The sequence below is a fragment of the Salvelinus fontinalis genome, chromosome 22 (genome assembly GCF_029448725.1).
Source record: "Salvelinus fontinalis isolate EN_2023a chromosome 22, ASM2944872v1, whole genome shotgun sequence".
Classification (NCBI taxonomy): domain Eukaryota; kingdom Metazoa; phylum Chordata; class Actinopteri; order Salmoniformes; family Salmonidae; genus Salvelinus; species Salvelinus fontinalis.
Genome location: NC_074686.1, coordinates 5,920,300 through 5,946,836, shown reverse-complemented (window position 1 = coordinate 5,946,836; position 26,537 = coordinate 5,920,300). Strand labels below are relative to the sequence as shown.

The 26,537-nt window shown below is 43.0% G+C and overlaps 1 protein-coding gene across 1 annotated transcript in view; it reads left to right on the top strand.

The window, feature by feature from the left end:
- samd12 (sterile alpha motif domain containing 12) overlaps nt 1-5,481 on the top strand; it is a 115,264-nt gene extending 109,783 nt beyond the window's left edge. Inside the window, exon 5 of the mRNA XM_055876041.1 lies at nt 1,569-5,481. Within this exon, the coding sequence (XP_055732016.1) occupies nt 1,569-1,591 (23 nt within the window). The 3' untranslated portion in view covers nt 1,592-5,481. The remainder of the gene's footprint in view (nt 1-1,568) is intronic.
- The last annotated feature ends 21,056 nt before the right edge of the window (nt 5,482-26,537 follow it).

Genomic DNA, 26,537 nt, shown 5'->3' with positions numbered 1-26,537 from the left:
AGTAGAATAATAGAATACAGTATATACATATGAGATGAGTAGTGCAAGATACGTAACATTATTAAAGTGTTCCATTTATTCAAGTGTCCAGTCTATGTATATAGGCAGCTGCCTCTTATGTGCTAGTGATGGCTATTTAACAGTCTGATGGTCTTGAGATAGAAGCTGTTTTTCAATCTCTGTGGTTGTGCGTGTATATATGTGGTTGTGCATGTATGAATAAACCTTGACGTGTGTGTGTGTGTGTGTGTGTGTGTGTGTGTGTGTGTGTGTGTGTGTGTGTGTGTGTGTGTGTGTGTGTGTGTGTGTGTGTGTGTGTGTGTGTGTGTGTGTGTGTGTGTGTGTGTGTGTGTGTGTGTGTGTGTGTGTGTGTGTGTGTGGTATATGCATGATGGAGAAAGAGGGGGGGCAACCTTGACTATTTCCTCCACTATAAAGTGTGGTGTGTATTAGGAGAGAGACTATGGCAGGCTGTCAGCTCGTCAAGGGTATCCATGACGGTAATGAATTTCAGACTATCGCTACCATGATAGTCGCTCTCTTCCTCACACACACACAGCTCTCTACCTCCCTTTGTATCTGTGTGTGTGTCGGACACACGCTTGTACACAGACAGTTACTGAAGACATGGACTGATGTGTTTGTCAATGAGGATTTTCATATGGAGGGATGCATTACCGGAGCGCCAAGTCTAGGACCAAAAGGCTCCTTAACAGCTTCTACCTCCCAAGCCATAAGACTGCTGAACAGCTAAACTAATCAACTGTTTACCCGGACTATTTACATTAACGCCCCCAACTTGATGTTGAGTATGTTGTTTGATACACAGCCACAAAGCCTATATGGTAAATACAGCATCGGCGCTTACTTTCATTTCAATCTGAAAATTGTGTATTCACAGTGTGACACTCTTTCAGAGACGAGTTCAGACTCATCCAAGAGACTTGGCATGTGTCACCCGTGCTGTGTCACTGTCGTCGCCGAGCTTTAAATGTCAATTGTCTCCCCTGATCCGCCTGACTCATTCTTGTGTGTGTGCTTTTTTTCTCTCTCTCTCACACACACACACACACACATATAGACGCAGACAGCTCGCCACCTCTTTGTGTTCCTTGGAGTGCAATGCTGCGCCACAGTATTGATTACCTGCTGCTTCTGCCCTTTTTATAATTATGTCTCCACTCTTTTTATTCTTCCCTCTCTCTCCTTTATCCTCTCTGTCGCTCATCTCCTTCTCTCTCCTCTTTTGTTAATTCCCTTTTCCCTGATCCATTTTTATGCCTCCCTGTGCCCCGTGCTTGTTATCACACTCCCTTTCCTGTTTGATCTCCCCTTCCTCCTCATGTACATCATTTAACTCTGTTCATTTTGCCCCCCCCTTCTTTTTGCTCCTTTAAAAAAAATATATATTCCTAATCATCATTCTTTCTGTTTATCCATTTCTCACTTCCACCTTTTTTCTCCTGCCTTGTGCTCTCTCCTTTCTCTCTACCCCCCCCCTCTTTGTCTCTCTCCCCCCCCCCCCCCTCTCTCTCTCTCTCTCTCTTTGTCTCTCTCCTTGTCTGCAGCCTCTCTGGAGTGTTCTCCGTAGCCCGGGCGTTCCAGGACACCAGCTGCCAAAAGGACCCAGTCTCCCTCGGACCTCCTACATCTGACCCCCTCCCACCACCAATCAGAGCTGTCCTGACGCCAACCTTAATCCTAACTTCAATCTTAACCCCAGGCTTAGTCCCAAAACCTCAAACCTTCACACAAGTAAATTCATTGGCTTGTCCAGTGACTTATCACAGACATTCGATCACTTTCTTGCCTTTAACCAAGCATTTCCACTACATTTGTCCCTATGCCATCCCAACGCTCCTACCCCTTCTGAAGCACCACTAGCCCAGGCCATTCTGAGAACAAGCATCAAGAGCAGGACAACTTATCAACCCTCAACCGACGATCCAACTACAAAGACTGTGGAGAACAACGACAAAACGCACGTGTCAAATATGGCAGTCAACTTGAAAAAAACGTCTATGTTAATTCCTCCATGTCCGTCCTATGTGAATACAACCCCCAAGATACACCACTGAGACGGTGTGTAACATTCTATTGACTTCTAATGGTGACTTTATAGACATATTGGGTACACCAGCCTTTCGCTCTTACCCTCCGTCTTCTTTCTCTCGGTCTCTCTCGCGCTCTGTCCTCACTGACTATACCAGCGCAGCGAGAGGGTGACACATTTTGCACTTCTATATGTTCCCTTTCTCCTTCACTCTCTCTCGCTCCCTCTTTTTCTGACTGTCGTCTGCATTGATTGTGTGCATTGTCAGTGTCTGGGCTTGCCTGGTGAAAAATATTGTCTCTGTTGTCCTATCTGTGTTCTCTGCCCTGCTCCACTCTCTCCCTCCTTCACTTTGTGGGTCGCTCTCTCTCAGCGCAGTCAGCAAAACCCATCCATGTGAGAGAACTTCACTGTGAATACATCCAGGTGTGGCATGAAGAGAGAGAACCAGGGGGAAATAAATGACTGATAACCTACATGGGACAATTGGTGGGTTGAGAGATGTGGTTGAGAGAGAACCAGGCAAGTGCTTCTCTACTGATGAAGAGAACATAAAGAAGAAAAATATCACACTGAAGACCCCCCCCCCCCCTCCATTTTAATTATGAGCTATATTGAAAATAGTGTAGAAAGGAAAATGTACCATGTGCAAAAAAACAAAAACATCCAGTGTCTGCCAAGTCTATCAGAGACATGGCATTTATCTCCCTCATTGTTTTATGACAAACTAACTCTGCTGTAACTGTTAATGTGAAATGGCCATTCACTGTTAATATAAAGGCATTTTACTGTACTTAGAAGCACATGGAACTGTCATGCCAACAATCCAGTCATTGCTTGGGCCATCGTCCCCTATATGTGTGTGTTTTCAAACCCTGTAGCCAGTAATGAACTGTAACTAAAGCCAGTATGCTGGAGTGATTCCTATTACCCATGTATCACCACCACTGTAGCATGACCTATTGTCACCATCACAACTTCCTCCCCGTCAAGAAATGAAAGTAGGGGAATTCCAGCCCTGGAGAGCCATTGGTTTAGCTGAATTTAATTGCAACATTGGGTCTTGTGTTACGAGTGCCCATTGTTTGGATTGGAGCTTGGCTTATGCTGTGTAGTTGGTGGTTGGCCCATTAGTAGCAAATGTAATAGTATTGATTAAACCTTCAGGACTGTGTAGACCTACAGGCCAGGAATAGCCCATCCCTGACATTGGAGAGGTAAGGAATGCGGACACTTACAGTCACATGGGATAAAGTCGTTCTTAGCTAAAGCACAAGTGGCTATTTCATGCTTCGGTGGAGATCTGGTGTCAGTATCTCTCTTGGCCAGTGGGGGCTGCCTGCTTCCAGTTGGGAGACCTGGCACCTTCTTTTCACATCATCTGGGTGTCGATAGCCGAACTGGGGGGAGTAGGCTACAGTATTAACCCAAGGCATTGTTTGGATAAAGAACAAAAAAACCTGGAACTGTAACATGGGCTGCCCCTTCCTGCCAACTATAACTTGGCTGTAAATTAGTTATTTAGTAAATGACGAATGATGACTTTGTATATGGTAGCTCACCATGTGACTTTCAGGGTATTTCGAACCTGGGTCGTGTTCATTAGGGCACACCGGAACCAAAAGTGTTGCAACGGAAAACAAGGCCGAGCGTTTCTTATTGGACAAGTCCAGGTAGTCCCTCCATGTTTGAACCCATTTTCTCCCGTTTGGTGCCTAATGCACATGACCATGCCAGCTCTGCCAAGGTGCCCGAGGACTTGCCTGAACTGGCTCTTTCCACAACCCCCTGATACATTTTTTACGCTTTTGGAATTTATTCATTGGCACTTTACTAGTGCACTGTTACTCAAGAGAAACCTTATACTGAGCCTCACTTTCTTATTGCACAAGACAAACCTTAGTACATCACCCACACATACACGCAAATGGAAGCAGACTTACAAGGAATTATGTGACTACACAGTCAGACATTACATTCACAGGTGTATATAAATACATATGCCTATATTATGCACGCGCAAACACAAACACACATAGGACACACACATTAACACACTTAAACTAATACAACTGTTAAAGGAATAGTTTGGGATTATGTTTCGAGTCCAGTATAAAGGAAGATAGCATTGGTTCGTGAAACTACCTCTAACTAGTTTAGGGCAACGACTACAACCTATCCCTTTACAGTTTTTCTCAATCGCTTACAAGCAGTTTTTGTGTCTGTGTTGGAACATCTAAAACCGCAATGATGAAATGCTCAAATACATTTACAGAACTTCTGGTCATTTTCTTGCCTTAATACATGACTTGCATATCTTAGAGCGCCATTTGCAAAACGTTTAATTCAAATGTCATCAGTGAATACAAAATGTACTGTTAGGTGTTCTGTTCACATAATATAACACAATTACGGCCCTGCTGTTTTTATCAGGAGGGAAATTTGTGCGATTGTGTACACTGTTTCCGGCAATCCGTATACTGCACACAGTTCTAAATCACCCCATCAGTGGCATATTATGTAGCCCTAAAATATATGGTAAGATCTAGAAGACTGTCGGTACTGTCTAGTTGTTATGACGTTATTTTTGACAATATTGCAGACATTCAGAGATGCACATAATTAAGTAATCATGTGACCTTCCATGATAGAGCTTTGCTTTGGTGTGGATTGCCTATTCCTATCAGCTGTGTTCCTCCATTGTATTGACCTTACCATATTTATTTTGCTTATGGTTTTTCTGTGAACCAATGGAAAGTCTACAAAACAATGAACAAACCAGCCTTTGTATTGAGTACATGGAATTGGATTGTGATGATACTGATGAATGTTCTTTTTTGTATCAGGAATATTTGATGAGTATGAAATTGTTTGGTGAAATATGCATAAAAGGACAGAACTCTGCGCCTTTGGATACTTGTACTTCTAATTTTGATCATCATGATTTTGTGACTGTAAAGAAAATGTATTGATCTACTCGGATTTGTAAAAGCCAGACTAATTTCCTTGGACTCAAAAGATAAGTATGGTTGCGTTAATCTTTCTGTAGGCAGTAGTGTTCTTTTGATGAATCTATTAGCAATGCCGATGGTGGGCTATAATATCATTTTGATGACTGTATTTATGTTTTGAGAAGGCAACTACATTTTGAAAATGCATTTGACTGTTTTCCAAAGCCCTTGTGAACTCTGTTTTGAAAATCGACAACATTGTTCCAAAAAAATGCTTGAAATCGATTGAGAAAAACAAATGTATGATTTTTGGCCAGTTTGACAGCATGTCTTTTTTTTTTAACTTTCTGGTGTTTTTTGTATCAAACAGGCATGCAGATCAAGTCTTCAGCCCCTCCCCCCCATCTACATATAGGGTGCCTAATCATGGATATCAATGAAATATTATAAATATCTTAATAAATCTATTAACCTGTATACTGTAGTGTACATTACTGAGCATACCTCACTGCATATTTTTCTTTACATATACCACATTTTCTTTACACACTGCATTGTGTTATGTGTAGCCTAATACAGCAGACAGGGACTGAATACCTTTCTTCAGTGCTGAATAAAGAGTGAATACACAGATCCTGAAGATAGACGATGTTTCAGTGGTACTGTGGTTATACAATACTATAGCATGTAGACAATCTCTCCTGGTTATCACGCTCCAGCCTTCGTACTCCCTCTGGGTCCTGGGTGAATGGAAATGACTGAGAACAAGTCTGCTCCACACACACACACACACACACACACACGAGAGCAGCTTCACACACAAATGCCGGTGGTGAAAGCAGCGCCGTGGAGCTGCGCGCTGGTGTCAATACTAAAACGCACTTACCCTGGGCCATGCGGCGGAAAGGGGGAGGAGTGAGAGATGACAGTAAATCACTAGGGCCCACAAGACATGCAGGAGACACTCAGCGTGTTAGGCTGTTTAGAATAAATCTGCCCGGTTTTCTCTCACTATCTCTCTCTGTCTCTTTTCCTGTCTCTTTCTCTCTCTCCAGCAATCCAATTATATCCATCACTTCTGCTGTCCCTCCACACATCTCTGAGTCTGTGTCCATCTTTCTATCTCGGCCCTATCTTTTTAATCTGTCTCCCTCTCCTCTCAATTCTTCCCTTTGATCTATTGAACCCTTGTTCTCTCATTACCGTACCTCTTTTCCCCCTCCAACCTCTGTTGTATCTCTGCTCTCTCTCTCTCTTCTCTCTGCATCCCCTCTTTCAGGCGTGTTGAACACACAGGCTGTCCTATGATGTAAACATGTTGGACACTACGCTGCTCAGCCCCTTTGGTGTGTCAAACTAAACATTAGAACACAGGGATGCTCTGGCCACAGCGGAGAGGGAAAGTTTATACATATATATATATATATATATATATATATATGAGGGAGAAAGTGTGTTGTGTGTTAGAGTGTGTGTGTTGGATGAAGTCAGCAGTGTTCTTCCCCATGTTTTCTCTCTCTGTGAGACACTATCTGATTCATCAGGGAGGAGGGCATCTGTTTCTGTTGTGGTTTTATTATGAGAGAAAACCATAATTACTAGCAGCACACTTCTTTATTAGCATATGATTTCCCCCTTTGACTAAGAAGCACAGTGGAAATGTTCTCTCTTGCTCTCTTATCTCTGTCGTCTCTTATCGCGTTGAACTTTGCAGTGCCCAATGTTTGTTTTAACAGTTTTTTTCATGATGTCGCAAGTAAGTTTTTTTGCTTTCTCTTTCTTGTTGTACTCAGTCAATTCTCCCCTATCAATATTCTTTTTTTAGTATTGAATGGTGGGGACTTTATCTCATGTTCCCGCTCTCTCTCTTTCCCCTCCCTTTCTCTCTCCATATCAATTCAATAGGCTTTATTGGTATGGGAAACATATGTTTACATTGCCAAAGGAAGTGAAATAGATAATAAACAAGTGAAATAAACAATCAAAAATGAACAGTAAACATTACACTTACAAGATCTCTGGCTCTCTTTCTCTTCTCCATCTGCCTCCCTCTCTCCAGTATAAGGCTTTTGGGTTATTTCATTTTTTACTGAAGTTTATTCAGTGAATATTTTCTTAACTCCATTTCTTGAACTACATTGTTGGTTAAGGGCTTGTAAGTAAGCATTACACGGTAAGGTCTACACCTGTTCTATTCTGCGCATGTGACAAATATAATTTGATTTGATTGAAATCAAATCAAATCAAGTATTATTTGTCACATGCGCAGAAAACAACAGATGTAGACCTTACCGTGTAATGCTTACTTACAAGCCTTTAACCAACAATGAAGTTTTAAGAAAAATACGTTTTTAAAAAGTATTAACTAAAATAAACTGAAGTAAAACAAATACAAAATGTTAATTAAAAAATAAGAAAATAGAAAATAACAATTAAAGAGCAACAATAAAATAACAGTAGCTTGGCTATATACAGGGGGGACTGGTACAGATGTTAGTTGAGGTAATTGAGGTAATATGTACATGTAGGTAGAGAAATATCTATCCTATCCATGGCTGCTAGTCTCAGTTTCAGTCCAATCATCACTCCAGGTGGTGTGTGTCAAATGACCCACTTCAGCAGCCAAGGGTTAAGCCTCTTTCCACCATCAGTTATTGCAGCAGGATCTAGATCAAATTTGCACCCATCCACACACCACACACACACACACACACACACACACACACACACACACACATCCTTCACCTGGTTGAGCTCACTCTAAACCACTTCTCGTGTTTATCTCCTCCGCTCAGGGCCTGTGTGAGCACTTCAGAGGAACCACAACATTGCTCCTAATGAATCAGTACTGACTGTGTCGAGCCTCTCTCTCTCGCTCTTCTCGCTCTCTCTTTATCACTGACAGGCTTCCCTGTGCCTGGGGAATTACAAGTAACTTTTCTGATAGGAAGCCCTAGACTGACTTGATGGATTCCACACTGATGGATTCCGACAGAGCGTGGCCCTTTTTCAACGTCCGCAGCAGCGGGAAAGGTTTTTCTGGTCAGCTTCCCGTTTCAGGGGGCGTTCTGAAAGCCGAACGATTGACGGGTGTAACGGTAAAACCCGGCGACTTTCCCATTGTCTCTGGCAGCTGCGTCCTGCCTGCCACCTTTCGACATCAAGGGGAGAGTCAGGGTTATTAGCCTACCAGCGCGTTTGAGTGTCAGTGAGTCAATTATGTCGCTGACAAAGGAGGGAGAAAAAAAAGAGAGCAACACGGTAAAAGCTTTCTTTCTTCCCAGAGGCTGTGTTAGTATGTTCATGTGATTCCGTGTGTGTGTGTGTGTGTGTGTGTGTGTGTGTGTGTGTGTGTGTGTGTGTGTGTGTGTGTGTGTGTGTGTGTGTGTGTGTGTGTGTGTGTGTGTGTGTGTGTGTGTGTGTGTGTGTGTGTGTGTGTGTGTGTGTGTGTGTGTGTGTGTGTGTGTGTGTGTGTGTGTGTGCGTGTGTGTGAATGTGTGTGTGTGTGAATGTTTGTGCCCCGCACCACTGTGTTAATGTGCTGGAGTATGCCAGAAACAATAATTCCCCCTACCAACAACACCTCTCTCCTCCCCCCACCTTCAATAGCTAGTGGAACAGGCCAAATCCAGCACAGTGGGAAACTGGAACCTGGGGGCATCCAGCCTGCAGGTGCCACTGAGGATGAATTGGTGCCGTGAGCTCAGCCCTAATGATATCCGCCGGCGCTTTCTCCCCCCCCCCCCCCCCCCCCCCCCCCTGTCCCCGTCCCTCGGTGAAGAGTCCTGGACCCTGGAGTCTCTGTCACTACCTCCTAATGAGGCACAAAGCTTGGCACAAAATGGGCTCTCAATTTCCCTCCCACTTCCCACTACTGGGTCGAGTTCAGGGAACTAGGGGACTGGCAATACTTACTCCCTGATTATGTGTAAAGGCGGAGTTGTGAGATGATGTAACATGTAGCCTTTGGTGGGAAATCCTCAATCTTCTCTCATTTCATTTCCCTTGGAAAGTACAGGACCCTGAGGGGGCAAAACATTGAGCTTTGATGACCCCTTTCATCCACTATGTATGAGTCCATATTAATTTCAACTGCATTCGAGTCCCATTCCCCACCTGTGTTATTTTATGTCAGTGTTTTTCCACATGAATCGTTTACCTTCGCAGTCCTCTTCCAATGATAAAATTCCCCCAAATTTTCATTGGTCCAGGAAAATCATGTTCATTATTTGTTCTTCCTGGTCCAAGGCCAATAGAGGACACCAACAAAACTTCCCCTTGGGCACTAAGCAACTGGGGAATCTGAAACCATAATTGTCTCGTTGTGCAATATGTTGGGTTCTGGTAATTTTGTACAATTGGACAAGTTTGCTTTTCCTTGTTTTTTGTTGTTGTTTTGTTTGTTGTTTACTCCAAATACACATACGAACAACAACTTACAGACACACACAAACAATGACTATATCTCATTTGCCCAGACCCACGTAATCACACCCCCATCCCTGGTGCCTGCATTATTGGTTGCCACTTGGCCTTAAACAAATTGGCACAATTTATCTCGGTCGCCCATGCTATTTCAACATGTAAATAATAAATCATTTGATTTTTCCATTGTGTTAATGATGGTGGATTCATTGATTTCCACGTTTTTAGTCAGAGTTTTTTTTTCAAGATAAGTGATCAAAACAAATTAAGCTTTATTTATACAGCACATTTCGGACATGGAATGCATCACAATGTGCTTTACAGGAAAAATAAAAATAAAAAACAATGATAAATAAAAAGCTGTTATATTTACTACACAACAGACATAAGATTTAAAAAATTAAAGAATGACACAAACCGAATGACTAACAAGCACCCTAAGGAAAATCAAAACTAAAAAGATCTATTTTAATTATGTCCACAGTTTTGGCCCCCCTCAGGTTCTCTGGCAGGCTATTCCAGAGGCTGGGGGCATAATAACTAAAGACTGCCTCTTCATGCCTCTTGGTCCTAGGCTTTGGGATAGTTAAAAGGCCAGTGCCAGAGGACCTGAAGGACCTATTGTGTAAATAACTTAAAAGCATGTCTGACGTGTATTGGGGTGCACAATCATGGATTGGTTTCAAAACCAATAGAAGAATCTTAAAATGTATTCTAAAACTCACAAGCAGACAGTGCTTTAAAACCGGTGTAATGCGTGCTCTCCGTCTGGTCTTGGTCAGTACCCGTGCTGCAGCATTCTGTATGTTTCACAGTTGACCAATGGCTTTCTTGGGTAGACCAAACAGGAGAGCAGGATGAGTATTACATGGATGAGTCTCTCTATCAGCCTGATAGAGAAACGGTCGCACCTTGGCAATGTTCCTCAGGTGGTAAAAAGCTATTTTGGTCACATTCCTAATGTGCGATTCGAAAATGAGTTCAGAATCTAAAACAAAACACCAGGTAATCTTCATTGCCTGTTAATTAAAATGTGCAGCTAGATTCTCTCTCTGTGCTTTGGCTCCAACAATAAGTCATTCGATCTTGTCGTGATTTAGCTGGAGGAAGTTGTGAGCCATCCAAGTATTGAAATCACTAATGCAGTTTAATAATTTATCCGTGGAGCTAGAATCCTCTGGTGATACAGGAATTTGAAGTTGTGTATCGTTTGCGTAGCAGTGGAAATCAATACTGTGCTTTCTGATAACTCTGCCAAGGGGTAGCATATATACAGTGCATTCGGAAAGTATTCAGACCCCTAATATTACATTACAAACTTATTCTAAAATGGATTAAATGAAAAATGATCCTCATCAATCTACACACAATACCCCATAATGACAAAGCGAAAACAGATTTTTAGAAATGTATTACAAATAAAAAACAGATACCTTACTTACATAAGTATTCAGACCCTTTGCTATAAGACTCGAGATTGAGCTCAAGTGCATCCTGTTTCCATTGATCATGCTTGAGATGTTTCGACAACTTCATTGGAGTCCCCTATGCTAAAGTCAATTGATTGGACATGATTTGGAAAGGAACACACCTGTCTATATAAGGTCCCACAGTTGATACTGCATGTCAGAGCAAAAACCAAGCAATGAGTTCGAAGGGATTGTCCGTAGAGCTCCGAGACAGGATTGTGTCGCGGCACAGATCTGGGGAAGGGTACCAAAACATTCTGCAGCATTGAAGGTCCCCAAGATCACAGTGGCATCCATCATTCTTAAATGGAAGAAGTTTGGAACCACCAAGACTCTTCCTTGAGCTGTCCGCCTGGCCAAACTGACCAAGAACCCGATGGTCACACTGACAGAGCCTCAGAGTTCCTCTGTGGAGATAGGAGAACCCTCCAGATGGACAACCATATCTGAGACTTGCACTTGTGAAGGTGTTAATTACGCCATTAAAAAACGCCTTTTAATGGCGTCAGACTTTGGCTCTGCATCTGTCCTCGTGCTCCTAGACCTTAGTGCTGCTTTTGATACCATCGATCACCACATTCTTTTGGAAAGATTGGAAACCCAAATTGGTCTACACGGACAAGTTCTGGCCTGGTTTAGATCTTATCTGTCGGAAATATATAATTTTGTCTCTGTGGATGGTTTGTCCTCTGACAAATCAACTGTAAATGTCGGAGTTCCTCAAGGCTCCTTTTTAGGACCACTATTGTTAGGACCACTATTGTGAATTTAAGTATGCTCTCTCTAATTCTCTCTTTCTCTCTTTATTTCTTTCTCTCTCTCGGAGGACCTGAGTCTTAGGACCATGCCTCAGGACTACCTGGCCTGATGACTCCTTGCTATCCCCAGTCCACCTGGTCGTGCTGCTGCTCCAGTTTCAACTGTTCTGCCTGCGGCTATGGAACCCTGACCTGTTCACCGGACATGCTACCTGTCCCAGACCTGCTGTTTTCAACTCTCTAGAGACAGCAGGAGCGGTAGAGATACTCTGAATGATCGGCTATGAAAAGCCAACTGACATTTACTCCTGAGGTGCTGACTTGTTGCACTCTCTACAACCACTGTGATTATTATTATTTGACCCTACTGGTCATCTATGAACATTTGAACATCTTGGCCATGTTCTGTTATAATCTCCACTCGGCACAGCCAGAGGAGGAATGGCCATCCCTCAAAGCCTGGTTCCTCTCTAGGTTTCTTTCTAAGTTCTGGCCTTTCTAGCCACCGTGCAACTACACCTGCATTGCTTGCTGTTTGGGGTTTTAGGCTGGGATTCTGTACAGCACTTTGTGACATCAGCTGATGTAAGAAGGTCTTTATAAATAAATTTGATTGATTGATCTGCAGCACTCAAGGCAGTTAACCCATTGTTCCCCGGGTGCCGACGAAGCTGTGGATGTCGATGGCAGCCCCCCGCACCGCTCTGATTCAGAGGGGTTGGGTTAATTAACTAGGTATCCCCCTTTACCTTTACCTTTTCACCAATCAGGCCTTTATGGTAGAGTGGCCAGACGGAAGCCACTCCTCAGTAAAAGGCACATGATAGCACCCTTGGAGTTTGCCAAAAGGCACCTAAACGACCCTCAGACCCTGAGAAACAAGATTCTTTGGTCTGATAAAACCAAGATTGAACTCTTTGGCCTGAATGCCAAGAGTCACTTCTGGAGGAAACCTGGCACTATCCCTACGGTGGAGCATGTTGGTGGCAACATCATGCTGTGGGGATGTTTTTCAGGGGCAGTCCCTGGGAGACTGCTCAGGATCGAGGCAAAGATGAACAGAGCAAAGTACAGAGAGATCCTTGATGACAACCTGCTCCAGATTGCTCAGGACCTCAGACTCTTGTAGCGTCATACCCAATAAGACTCGCGGCTGTAATCGCTGCCGAAGGTTCTTCAACAAAGTACTGAGTAAAGGGTCTGCATACTTATGTAACTGTGACCGACCGCCTTGATTTGGATGTAGCAAAATTTGAAATAGTGTTTTTTAAATTGGATAAAAACAGAGACACAGAGCTACAAATTGTTTATAATACACTGCATTTGAAGAACAATGGGAAAGTAATTATGCTTTGAAAGTTGATAAACTTGTAACTTCACTTTTGAGAAAATGGCCTTTGAATGTTTTGGTACCTACTGGAGAGCTTTTCTTTGTCTACACCCATTCAGCACCCTCTTAAGCTTTAGCCCCACCCATCTTTTCAAGGGTTGATCTGAGCATTCTGTCCTAACAACTACAGTCAAGCACTCAAGCTAACTGGCTAACATGAGAGAACTGTTCACCAACCATTTTACTCACTATGGCAGAGCTGGTTAGGCTGTTTTTATGTTATCCAGAGCGTTGGTGACTGCAACTGTGCTGCTGGCAACAATTTACGCTTAGTTGCCAATGTTTACTGACACTGGCCATATTCAACAGGTGTTGAGTGTTCGTAAATTCGTCAGTTATTCTGCACTCTAGCACACTGCAGATAAATAACCAACCAGGTTCAATGTTTTCTAGCTGACATTAGGCTATAACTTGCAAAGCAAATGGCTCTGAGATACAATCAAAACGATCATACACGTAACGTTAGCTAGCAATCCAGCCAGCTAACATTAGCTAGCTAACATTACACTTTAACTTGAACACTTTCTGTGAAAATTAAAATGTGTAATATCTGAAAATGCAGCTAGTTAGACTATCTTAATCAAATACATCATGGATGGACGTCTCTCCCTGTTACGGATGCCATGGTTTACCTTAGTTTACCTTAGTTTGAAGATGTAATTCTAACTAAAGAAAACCATGGCATGTTTTCTCCATCTCCTTAGCTATCATACTCTAATTGCAATGATTTCAAAACATTATCCTCGAGAAAGTGGAGAGCAACACATCCAGTTCTACTACGCAATACATTTTTTTTTTAAAGCAGTGTTAGACTGGATTACCCGCATATACTGACCAGCTCAAGTAATGAACGTGCTATATGGCAGACCAATCTGAACTCATCTCTCGGCATGTCCAGCCCACTCAATATCTCCGCCAATCATGGATAGCAGGAAGTCTGAATACTTTCCGAATTTACTGTAAACTGAAAGGTACCGGACCCAGAATTGAACCTTGTGGAACGCCACAGGTGATATGTATTTTCTCTGGGTTATGTTCACCAAGGGTGACAAACTTTTGACCAGTTAAATAGATCCTCACCCAATTTAGAACTGGACCGGAGAGGCCAACCACTTCTCCAGTCTGTCCAGAAGGACATCAGGGTCAACAGTGTCAAATGGCACTAAGAGTGACACTAAGAGACTAAGAGTACAGAGAGCTGTTTGGCATCTGTTTTGGCTCTAAGATCATTTAACACTTTAACTAAGGCTGTGTCTGTGCTGTAATGGGCACGAAAACCACATTTTTTTGGCACTTGAAAAATTATTTTGCTGTTTGAAAACCAATTTCTCCAGAATTTTGCTTAAGAATGGAAAGTTTGAGATTGGCTGAAAATTGCTAAAGAAGAATCGAGATTACTTTTCTTCAGAAGGGGTTTCACCATAGCAGTTTTCAGTGCAGTGGGGAAAGTGCCTGTAAGCAGGGAGTGATTAACAGTAGCTTGCACTTCTTCAGATATGTAATTAAAAAACTGTTTTGATGAAGGTGGTGGGGATAGGATCGAGAAGGCCGGTTGAAGGCTTAAGTTGTGAAATCACTTTCCTGAGCATGTCTGTGTCAACCAGGGAAAATAAATCCATAGGGCCTTTGCGTGGTAAGCCAGGGCACATATCATCATACTTCTCATCAGGTCTTGCTTGACTGATACCCAGCCTAATGTTGCTTATCTTATCTCTGAAATATGCCGCAAACTCATCACATTAATTTCACATCGGTTTAGGTTTGCGGGGGTAGGATTTATCAGGCCGTCAATGGTCGAGAAGAGCACTCTCAAATTATTCTGATTAATAGTAATCACATTAGAAAAGTGAGCTCGTCTGGCATTTCTAATTTCCTTGTTATATATGCCAAGTTGCTCCCTCAGAATATCATAATGGATTTGCAACTTTTGACTTTCTCCACTTCCGCTCTGCCTTTCTGCAAGTTCTCTTTAATTGATTAGTCTCCTCACTCATCCAAGGGGCCCTCCATTTGAATGTGGCCTTTTTCAATTTTACTGGAGCTATGGTATCAATGGTTGCCCTTCATTTGCTATTAAAGCTATCAACTAAATCATTAGAAGAGGAAGGCAGAAAAGCATTTCTTAATAATGTGTTATGTATTACCCGATGCTATGGACAACAAGGTAGTAAACAATACACAGTGGTGATCAGATAAAGCAATATCAACAATAGAGGGTATGTCAATAGAAAGCCCCTTGGCAATAACCAGGTCCAGAGTATGGCCGCGGTTATTGGTGGGCCCAGTAACATGTTGGATTAAGATTAATAAATACAATGACCTTGGAGTCAGTCTTGGTTTAATGGTTTATGTTGGTCTGGTAAAGTTTCCAATCAGAGACAGCTGTTTATCGTTGTCTCTGATTGGGGATCATATTTAGGCAGCCATTTCCCCTTTGTGTTTCGTGGGAACTTGTCGACAGTTAGTTGCCTGTGTGCACACCAGTAGCTTCACTTTTCGTTTGTGCTTTATTGTTTTGTTTGGTGAGTTTCAATTTATTAAAATAAGTGGAACTCTACGCACGCTGCGCCTTGGTCTACTCATTATGTAGATTGTGACATCGCTACACCCACAATAACATCTATTAAATACGTGTATGTGACCAACACAATTTGATTTGATTAAGAGTACATTTTCGTTAACTGTAATTTTGTTACTTATGCTCCAACTTTCCCTGCATCTTGTGCCAACATCAGTTCTTTTTCAATCTTGTTTCCAATAGTTAAACATTTTTCTAAGAGATTGTTAGTTGGATATGCTCTCTGAAAGGTTTTGTATATCTTGCCTATCATATAAACATCCTTTTCTGACTCAAATCCAGGCTGTATCACATCCGGCCATGATTGGGAGTCCCATAGGGCGGCGCACAATTGGCCCAGCGCCGTCCGGGTTTGGCCGGGGTAGGCTGTCGTTGTAAATAAGAATTTGTTCTTAATTGACTTGCCTAGTTAAATAAAATAAATCATTAGAAAGAAGGTTCCCTCAAGGTTGCTCTGATGTCCGAAAGATTTCAAATCGAAATTTCACGATGTGTAACTTTTAAGTTGCATATATTTGAAACTATCTACATTGGTCAGTCCAAAATGTATTTTTAATTCTGTCATGGAAATAAATGTATTTCCTGTTACCAAGTCATTTACGCTTTCTATGCCTTTAATTTTCCAAACTTGCTTTTCCATTAACTGCTGTGCAACCTTTCCAGTGTACCATTGATCATTGTGCAGTCAGGTTTTTCCCCTGTACCAACAGTCATATTAGTGGTCTGATGTGATGATGTCATTTACAGGAAGTGGTGTGAATCATCACTTCTTCTTATACTGTAGTCTACTTGAAAGGGTGTGGAGTGTAGGTGTGTGCTACCACAAGGATCAGGTGAGTAATTAACACCTTTTGTTCCTGTCTTTCTGTGTGTGTGTGTGTGTGTGTGTGTGTGTGTGTGTGTGTGTGTGTGTGTGTGTGTGTGTGTGTGTGTGTGTGTGTGTGTGTGTGTGTGTGTGTGTGTGTGTGTGTGTGTGTAAATGGCACGTACCCCTTTCTCACAGCCTCTGAACAATGGAGAGGGCACAGTTCACTGTCTACTCTCTCTACACCTCAGAAAACGCAGAGGATATGCTATATCCCAGACAAACAAGTCATCTCAAAAATGACTTGTTTGTCAATGTTTGTTATGTCAATGAACTGTTGTTGCACTCTTGGGATGGATAGTTTGTGATGATGGTGTATCTCTATCAAATCAGCCAATTGTCCTAGTTCTTAAATTGTCTCTGCATTTAAATTGTCACGAATGACGGATTATTTCACCTCCCCCCAGCGCAATTAATCGTGACCCGTCCCCGGCTTAAGACATTCCATTGAATAAGAGGATTGATTTATTGATCAAACTAGACCCGAGGGATAAGGATTATGTTGTGGCCGTGTGATGATGTTGACACTCCAACATGTGAGGGCTGGGGGCGCGTGCCCATCGACTGTGTATCTGGGTGGAGGGAGGAGAGGGGGGGGTGGGGGTTAGTTGGGGGTGGGGGGCTCAGCCTAGCAGGCCAGCTGGCAGCAAGGGCAGCCTCTGGCTCGGCTGGGCCCCGTGGGCATCCGGCTTGGCTACGCCACGCATTGCGACATCTGAGACCATAGTGCCAACCAAGACAGCGGCACAGGTCTCCCCTGTGCCAACTCCGAGTCAGTGGGGAAGAGAGGCAGTGAAAGTTGATGAGAGCCAATAGTATTTGGGGGTCAATGAGAGCCAAAAGGAGCACGGGAAGGGGGAAGGAAGGGTTAATGGGGGGCAATAGCAGAAGTACAGGTACAGTAGAAACTGTTTGCCTGTTCAGCTCCAATGACTACGGCAGAAAATGTTTCAAAAAATAGAATTGACTAAGGATACAGCAAACCTCTCCACGCCATTAACTCTCTATATAATGCTATAATGCTATTCACTGAACTGTGCACCACAAAATGTCACAAGTTAGGCGTGAATCCTAACTTTCACTTAAGTCAACTTTTCACTTAGTCTCCCATTGATATCAATGAATGACCAAGAGAAAATTCAACTTAAGTCGAGTTAGGATTTGCCCCATACCGCACTGAGATCAGTTTCATTATGCACTTTCTTTTATAGACCATACCCGGATATGGGCAAATCTATGCATGAAAGTGGATATCTTCACTGTCACTGAGATATGTGTCTCATAAAGTGGGTTGAATATCCCACCCAGCTAGCCAAGCTCACTGAAATGTGCATTATCACTCTGATGTGCTTTGACAATTCCAACTGCCTCAATATTAAACCCTTTTGAATATGGAATGAAACGCTAGGTCAGATAAACATCGCAGTCAGCTCCAAGTATGTGCTCCAAGTTTGTGGTGAAAAGACAGACCTGCAATGGTATTCATGCATACATAGATATGGCATGGCATTGCGTTCACTCCCACTTGCATAAAATCCCCATTCCCACATACACAGAGATAAAATACACAATCACATGGCTTTAGTGATTGCTCTGCCACAGACATACATGCACACATAGGTTGTTTCTCAAAATGCATACTACCGTGCTCCGAGCACGGGAGGGTCGGAGTATGTCCAAATCAAAGTATGCGAAACGGAGCAAGGAGGGCAATTCTTGAATCCGTACTCCGTTTGTAAAGTTTTTGAAGCACGCGTCGATGCAAGCTTCAACGGAAAGTATGCGAGAAATATGACGCAACCACGTGAAAAACAATGCACATTTCTTGAATTCAGTGTTGGCCCTTATTTGAGCTGAAGCGAGAGAAAATACACTCCTAATTTGGAATGACATTTTAGTTAAAAAAAATGTTTATTTGTTTATTTGTTTACTTTTACACCTTTTTCTCCCCAATTTCGTGGTATCTAATTGGTAGTTACACTCTTGTCTCATCGCTGCAACTCTCGTACAGACTCGGGAGAGGCGAAGGTCGAAAGCCGTGCGTCCTCCGAAACACAACCCAACCAAGCCTCACTGCTTCTTGAAACAATGCCCACTTAACCCGGAAACCAGCCACACCAATGTGTCGGAGGAAACGTGCACCTGGCGACCGTGTCAGCGTGCACTGCGCCCGGCCCGCCACATGAGTCGCTAGTGCGCAACGGGACAAGGCCATCCCTGTCGGCCACACCCTCCCCTAACCCGGACGACACTGGGCCAATTGTGTGCCGCCCCAAGGGTCTCCCGGTCGCAGCCGGCTGCGACACTGTCTGGACTCCAGCCCAGAATCTCTAGTGGCACAGATAGCACTGCAATGCAGTGCCTTAGACCACTGAGCCACTTGGGAGGCCCTTGGAATGAAATGTTGCCTGAATATGTTATCTTGATATGTTAATAAATACATGCTGTGTTAATTTTGGCATGTTTACCTGCCTACGTACCGTAGATCGCAAGACCATAATAAGTCAATAGGGCTAACTAGCTAGCTACCCACAAGGAATTGACATCTATCTTGCATAATATTCGTTTTAGGTAATTTTGCCTGTTAAACTATCTGGTTAGCTACACTATTAGCTACACTATTATTCACATATAGCTAGCTGATAAAATGAGGTAAAACGGTTGCTTTGTGTATATCTTGTTTGGTCTCTATTGCCATTGTCCTGGTTGGAAGACTGTTCAGTGAATGGGGAGGTGAGTTAATGCAGTACGGGGAGTGTGAGTGCTTCTCAAATGTATTGTTTTATGCATTCACCACACTCGTACTCAAGAGAATGCCATTGGAGAATGCACTCGGAGCATGAGAGTGAGGAGAACGATATTATGCATATTGAGAAACACCCATACACTCAAATATACACACACAACACATACACGCAATCACATACACACACGTCTGTCTGTGAATTCACTACACACACACAAACACCTCTGTCTGTGAAGGAACTACCGGTCTCTCGTAATAAACCTTTTCAATCCGACGGACCCGGCGCTTATGATCTGGCCCACAGGAGGGGCCCAGACACTCAAAGCCTCTTTATCTTCCCACTGTGTGCTGATGCATTGAAAAGGGAGCGGGATGCAGCCCCCCCCCCCCCCCCCCCGCCTCCTTTCATAATTGCCCATGCCTTCCCCCACTAACTACCTGGGATGGCAGCACTTTGTAAGGCCTCATCGTGATTAATTGCCTGAGTAACGTTGCTGGAGTGGTCTATTTCTTGCATGTGGGTCAGGTTGTCCTATGTGTTGACAATGAACCTTGAAATGCCAAAAATTAAAGCAATTAAAGACTTTGGCTAAAATGTACACTATCATTCATAAGTTTGGGGTCACTTAGAAATGTCCTTGTTTTTGAAAGAAAATTACATTTTTTGTCCATTAAAATAACATCAAATTGATCAGAAATACAGTGTGGACATTGTTAATGTTGTAAATGGCTATTGTACCTGGAAATGTATGATTTTTTATGGAATATCTACATAGGCGTACACATCACTCCTGTGTTCCAATGGCACGTTGTATTAGATAATCCAAGTTTATCATTTTAAAAGGCTAATTGATCATTAGAAAAGACATTTGCAATTATGTTAGCACAGCTGAAAACTTGTCCTGATTAAAGAAGCAATACAACTGGCCGCCTTTAGACTAGTTGAGTATCTGGAGCGTCAGCATTTGTGACAACGTCAACAGTGAAGAGGCAACTCCGGGATGCTGGCCTTCTAGGCAGAGTTCCTCTGTCCAGTGTCTGTTCTTTAGCCCATCTTAATCTTTTCTTTTTATTGGCCAGTCTGAGATATGGCTTTTTCTTTGCAACTCTGCCTAGAAGGCCAGCATCCCGGAGTCGCCTCTTCACTGCTGACGTTGTGCACCGAGGCCTCCCACTCCTCTTTCTATTCTGGTTAGAGCCAGTTTGCGCTGTTCTGTGAAGGGAGTATCAACCCCAGGTTGTCTATGCATCTCAAGCCCACATTATCCCTCTGAGCTAAAGCCAACGCATTTTCTCTTGTCCCCAACACAAGCCTTTAAGTCTCGGCCATGGTTGCTCCCCACTGGGCACTGATGTCAATCTATTCCACGTTGGTTCAACGTAATTTCATTGAAATATGTGCCTAGTGGGTCATTACGCAAGTCTAGTTCACTAAACCACCTCCAATTCACATGATAAACCCACCTTCCCCCCATCCACCTCCTAGTGAAATAGTAGAATTTTATGCATAGTCTACTTACTAGCAGATACAGATACAGCCCAGACTGTCTTGGGACACACTAACCCTCATTTCTCTCAGTTCACCTGGAGGCTCTATTTTACCTTATGCAGTTTTTCAGTATGCTGTTTCTCTCTGCAGAGATAAAGAATTTGTTCCACATGTTATACTTATATGAGTCCTCTAGGTTTTTAGCTATAATACAGTGAATGGAATGTCTGATAGTGACACTCCAAGCTGTACAGGCAATCCCAATCCCAATGAGAGAGAGAAATAGACAGAGAGAGAAATTTTTATCTGGCCTGAATTGGCACATTTAAATACACCAGCCAACCATTGAATAATCTTAAAGACAGATGAGAGGCAGGGAGAGACACACAAAGAGAAAAACAGGGTGCAGCGCCAGAGAAACGGAGAGAGAGAGAAACAAACAGAGAGCACCTTTCCAAGAGCCGGCCCTGACACAGTCTTGACACTTGGACTGTATTTCTCAGAAGCATTGAACTGTGTCTTCTCAAGCTCCGAACCAGCTGTCAGTGTGTACTCAGTGTGTACTCAGTGTGTACTCAGTGTGTAGCGGCGGCTGTACAAACCTGCCAACTCCTGTCTGAACACACTGTGGCCCTATATTATCGCAACGTCCAAGGCCCGCTGGTTCTCTCATGTCTCTCCATTCTCTGCCTGGGTAGCCTCCTTTGTTAACACCCAAGCCCATCACGTCCGGTGCCGGTTGAGGCCTGACTTACAGGATATGAATCTTCATCTTCGGGGTGCCGTGTGCGCCATTGGAGCGATGCTCTCCCTCTGCTCTGTTTCCCTCCCACCGTCTGGGTTGTTGACACAAGGCGAAGCCAAAAGTTCAGGTTTAGAAATTCCCCAATTTCACAGGGTTTAGGGTGGATACAGGAGAGATGATTTATATCTAGGAGAGGTGATTTATGACAAAGACCCCCCCTCTTGTAGAGGGGTGGAAGAAGCAGTTGGAGGTGGCGATGCTCGTTTCAACACTGCTCATTTTAGGGCCTTTTCATGAGAGCGTAATGGCATGAGAGAGAGAGAGAGTTCGGGTCTCCTGTGGTCTTTTTTGTGTAAATACTGTGTTACTGTAATGACACACATCTGCAGCTGTGTTACTAATGATGGCCAGCCTGACTGGTCTTTGTCAATGTGTGTGTGTGTGTGTGTGTGTGTGTGTGTGTGTGTGTGTGTGTGTGTGTGTGTGTGTGTGTGTGTGTGTGTGTGTGTGTGTGTGTGTGTGTGTGTGTGTGTGTGTGTATGTGTGCTTGGTTATGCATGCACATGTACACTGATTGTACAAAACATTAGGAACACCTGCTCTTTCCATGACATACTGACCAGGTGAATCCAGGTGAAAGCTATGATCCCTTATCGATGTCCCTTGTTAAATCCAACAATCAGTGTAGATGAAGGGGAGGAGACAGGTTAAAGGAGGATTTTTAAGCCTTGAGACATGGCTTGTTTATGTGTGCCATTCAGAGGGTGAATGGGCAAGACAATAGATTGAAGTGCCTTTGACGCCCAACAGTTTCCCGTGTGTATCAAGAATGATCCGCCACCCAAAGAACATCCAGGTAACTTGACACAACTGTGAGAGGCATTGTAGTCAACATGGGCCAGCATCCCCGTGGAACCCTTTCGAGACCTTGTAGAGTCCATTCCCCGACAAGTTGAGGCTGTTCTGAGGGCAAAAGTGGGTGCAACTCAATATTAGAAATGTGTCCCTGTTTTGTACACGCAGTGTGTGTGTGTGTGTGTGTGTGTGTGTGTGTGTGTGTGTGTGTGTGTGTGTGTGTGTGTGTGTGTGTGTGTGTGTGTGTGTGTGTGTGTGTGTGTGTGTGTGTGTGTGTGCGTGCTTTCGTGTAAGAGACTTGGGGGTATAAATGTGTTGATGATGTGTTTACTACATGTAGGGTGTGATCTGTACATTTGGGGAGACATACAGTGGGGAGAACAAGTATTTGATACACTGACGGTTTTGTAGGTTTTCCTACTTACAAAGCATGTAGAGGTGCTTTTCTGGGACAGGACGACTGCACCGTATTGAGGGGAGGATGGACGGGGCCATGTATCGCGAGATCTTGGCCAACAACCTCCTTCCCTCAGTAAGAGCATTGAAGATGGGTCGTGGCTGGGTCTTCCAGCATGACAACGACCCGAAACACACAGCCAGGGCAACTAAGGAGTGGCTCCGTAAGAAGCATCTCAAGGTCCTGGAGTGGCCTAGCCAGTCTCCAGACCTGAACCCAATAGAAAATATTTGGAGGGAGCTGAAAGTCCGTATTGCCCAGCGACAGCCCCGAAACCTGAAGGATCTGGAGAAGGTCTGTATGGAGGAGTGGGCCAAAATCCCTGCTGCAGTGTGTGCAAACCTGGATACATATGTCATGCAATAAAATGCAAATGAATTACTTAAAAATCATACAATGTAATTTTCTGGATTTTTTTTAGATTCCGTCTCTCACCTATGATAAAAATTACAGACCTCTACATGCTTTGTAAGTAGGAAAACCTGCAAAATCGGCAGTGTATCAAATACTTGTTCTCCCCACTGTATATGTTAGAGGGGTACAATAACAAACAGATTTAATGTGGCCCACTTGACAGAAGCACTAGAGTCATATAAACCTAATGGTTTCCACATATTTCGTTTGGTGTACATGTACATACACCAGTCATAATGTCAAGAGCAGATACACTGGTCCATTCAGTCTGTCATCCAAGCTCACTATATCCTTATGAGATTAGATATTGCTTTTGCTTTAGACTGGGTTTGTATTGATCCTAAAACAAACTGAAACATACAAGCTGTATGAAATGACTGAAACTCTTGTGGGAACCCAGTAATTTGCCATTCTGGAAAATCTTTGAAGGGACTTTGCCTTATCATACAGAATAGCAAATGTTGTTCTATAATCTTCATGTTCGCCTCCGGCATTCTGTCCCTGCCTCAGTCACCACACCCGCTTCAACATTAAAACAAATAAAGAAACTCCCCATAACTGACAAACTTATTTAAAACAAACCTGATTTTCAAGAATAAATACCCAGCCTGCCTCCTCATCCACACTTCCTTCTCGGCACCCACGCATAGCCGACTTTCATTTTCATCCATATTTTTTCCTCTGGACGAAACAAATTAGGAAGCAAATGAGGAGGGAGGAGAGATGTGTGATGAGGCATAACAGAGGGAAGGGGAGGAAGAGGAGAGGAAGGGAGAGCCAGAGCCAACAGATGATAAACAGAAGAGTAGCCTATAAATGGTCAAGAAATGTGTCTCAGAAAACAAGGGCTGAAAATGAAACAGGACTGTGTTGGCCTTTTTTCATCCTACTGTAGGTAAAGCCAGGAGTTTTTCCTGACCACATGACCAGAAAATACACTTGGCCATAATCATATGTCATGATGTTCCAAATAACCAGGCAAACAATGTACATTCATGTTGACGGTCTTCATATATCTACATGTCACGACTGTAGTGATGGGAGATTTCTGCTTTGTTTCATCAGTCTTCAGTCTACGCTCCAATCCGTACGTCTAAACAGTGTTTCTCCAAAGACATTCCTCCAGCATTGTTTGCCTGACCAAGTTAATTGCAGCATCCAGACAATAAAAAGTGCATGAATCAGCGAGAGCAGCAAGACACAGAATGTTCTGTGGTAAATCCAGGAAGAGCAAAGAAAGACAGCTTGAAGAATGAGACATCCAAGAGGAACAAGTGAGGTCAATACAATACAAGCTGTCAGCAGATAGTAAATGTTTGCTCAAGGACTTCAATCAATAGTCAAAATGAATGGTAAACATGGAATATTGAGAAAAGATTATGTTTTTACCATACAAGGTAGATAGACAAGTTATTTTGTTGACTAATCTATTATATTTGAGGGAACAGCAGTCAAAGTGGATTGAGTGTCTAGTGTCATTTTAAGTGTTTTCTACTCCATGGAATATGGAGAGCAATTTGTGTTTTTCCCATACAAGGTAGCTCGATGATATATTGTTGACCAATTCATTATAGTTCAGTCACGATATAAAACTTAGCAGTGGTTAGATTGGTTTGCTGCGAATGGTGGAACAAAGTACAATTTTTATTTATTTTTTACATTAGAAATGTTTTCTACATCAACACCATCATATAACTGTAAATCCCTACACGGTAGAACTCCTGCTGCCCGGTAAAACCCCTGGTAGTGACACTGGATAAGAATGCATTAGTGCTCTATATTGCACAGTGCTAACAGTCTCCCAGTCCTCAGTAGTCCGTGTTACTTCGTGTAGCGAAAAGACTAACACAATAGGACGTTCATAATTAACCCCACTGCTGTCAAGTCATGTGAATGGTCTGACTTGTCCTCACTTGTCATTTTGACCTTTCGTGTGTGTCATTTTCTCCTCCATCAAGCCAGCTGCCTGCATCCCTCGTTCCCCTATGAGGGGTGGGTCATTGATCTATCCTTGCAGTGTTTCACAAAGTCTCAAAGACTTGGGGAGAAAATGGTTCTCTTACTCCGTTTCGGAAATGTATTTATGTATATGCTTTGTTAAAGGGGATTTCTGATTAATTGAATCATTTTACATCCGTGGTGAGAAATTGAGCCATGTCTGTTTGACTGGGTAATCAGAGGTATCTGCTATATGCTGATGGCATAAAAGCACATCATGTAAATTCTCTCTTTCTCACTTCTCTTTGACACTATACCTTGTTCTCTCTGAAGCTAAGTCTAAAATTAGAACGAGGAGTAATTCAAATGTGTAAACAAGGAAAAGGGTGAGAGACAGAGAAAGAGGGACTTTTTCACCCCACAATGTTCGGAGCATCTCTCCAGCAAAGAATCATGGTAAGGACTGCATCCAGCTCTCTGCTCCCATCCAAGCAGATTGGAAGAGGGAAATGGAGGATCGGGCAAGAGGGAGTTCAAAGGGGCGAGGAAAGCCACTCGGATCATTGGCAGCGGAGTTCATGCATTAGTATTCACACTGCAATGGAGGGCTTTGCCCCATCATCTCTTCAAAGAAAAAGAGAGGTAGAGATTGTGTGTATGTAGATGGCAAATACAGTGTGTGTGTGTGTGTGTGTGTGTGTGTGTGTGTGTGTGTGTGTGTGTGTGTGTGTGTGTGTGTGTGTGTGTGTGTGTGTGTGTGTGTGTGTGTGTGTGTGTGTGTAAACGCAAGGGCTTGTGTGCGTGTCATTGCTTTCACTATGAATAGTGTGCAGACATAATCTGTGATCGATATGATTTCCTTCCAGTATCAGTAGGATTACTACGGTCCATTTATTATTCTATACGAGTGTGGTTTGCGTGGATAATTGTACATTAAGTGGATTAGCATGCAGTGGGAATCCCTAATGGGAATTAGCTACTTTGCTTTGAATGCACATAAATCAAATAATCATTGCACTGTAGTAGCCATCCACTTCTGCAACGTTAGCATATTTTAAAGTGTTGAAATCCGTGCTGTTGTTGATGTTAATAAATAGTAGAGAGAGTTTTAATGATACCGACACTTGTTATGTTTCAGTTCTGCAGTTACTTGTGTGATAGTCATATTTAATGTGGTAAGTCTACTTCAGGTTGTTACTTGACACTCTTCATCTCAGGATCCGCAAACTCGTTGAGTGTCGGCTGTTTCTTCTTTGCCAAACAACACTCAACCAAACAGAAGAGATTCTTTCTTTAATCATGGAGTTTAAAACAATGCCATATGTAAAGTACCTCCTGCAGGCTTTTTGATGAGAAACTCTGCGAGAATTATATATATTTTTTTATTCTCCCGGCTTCAATATC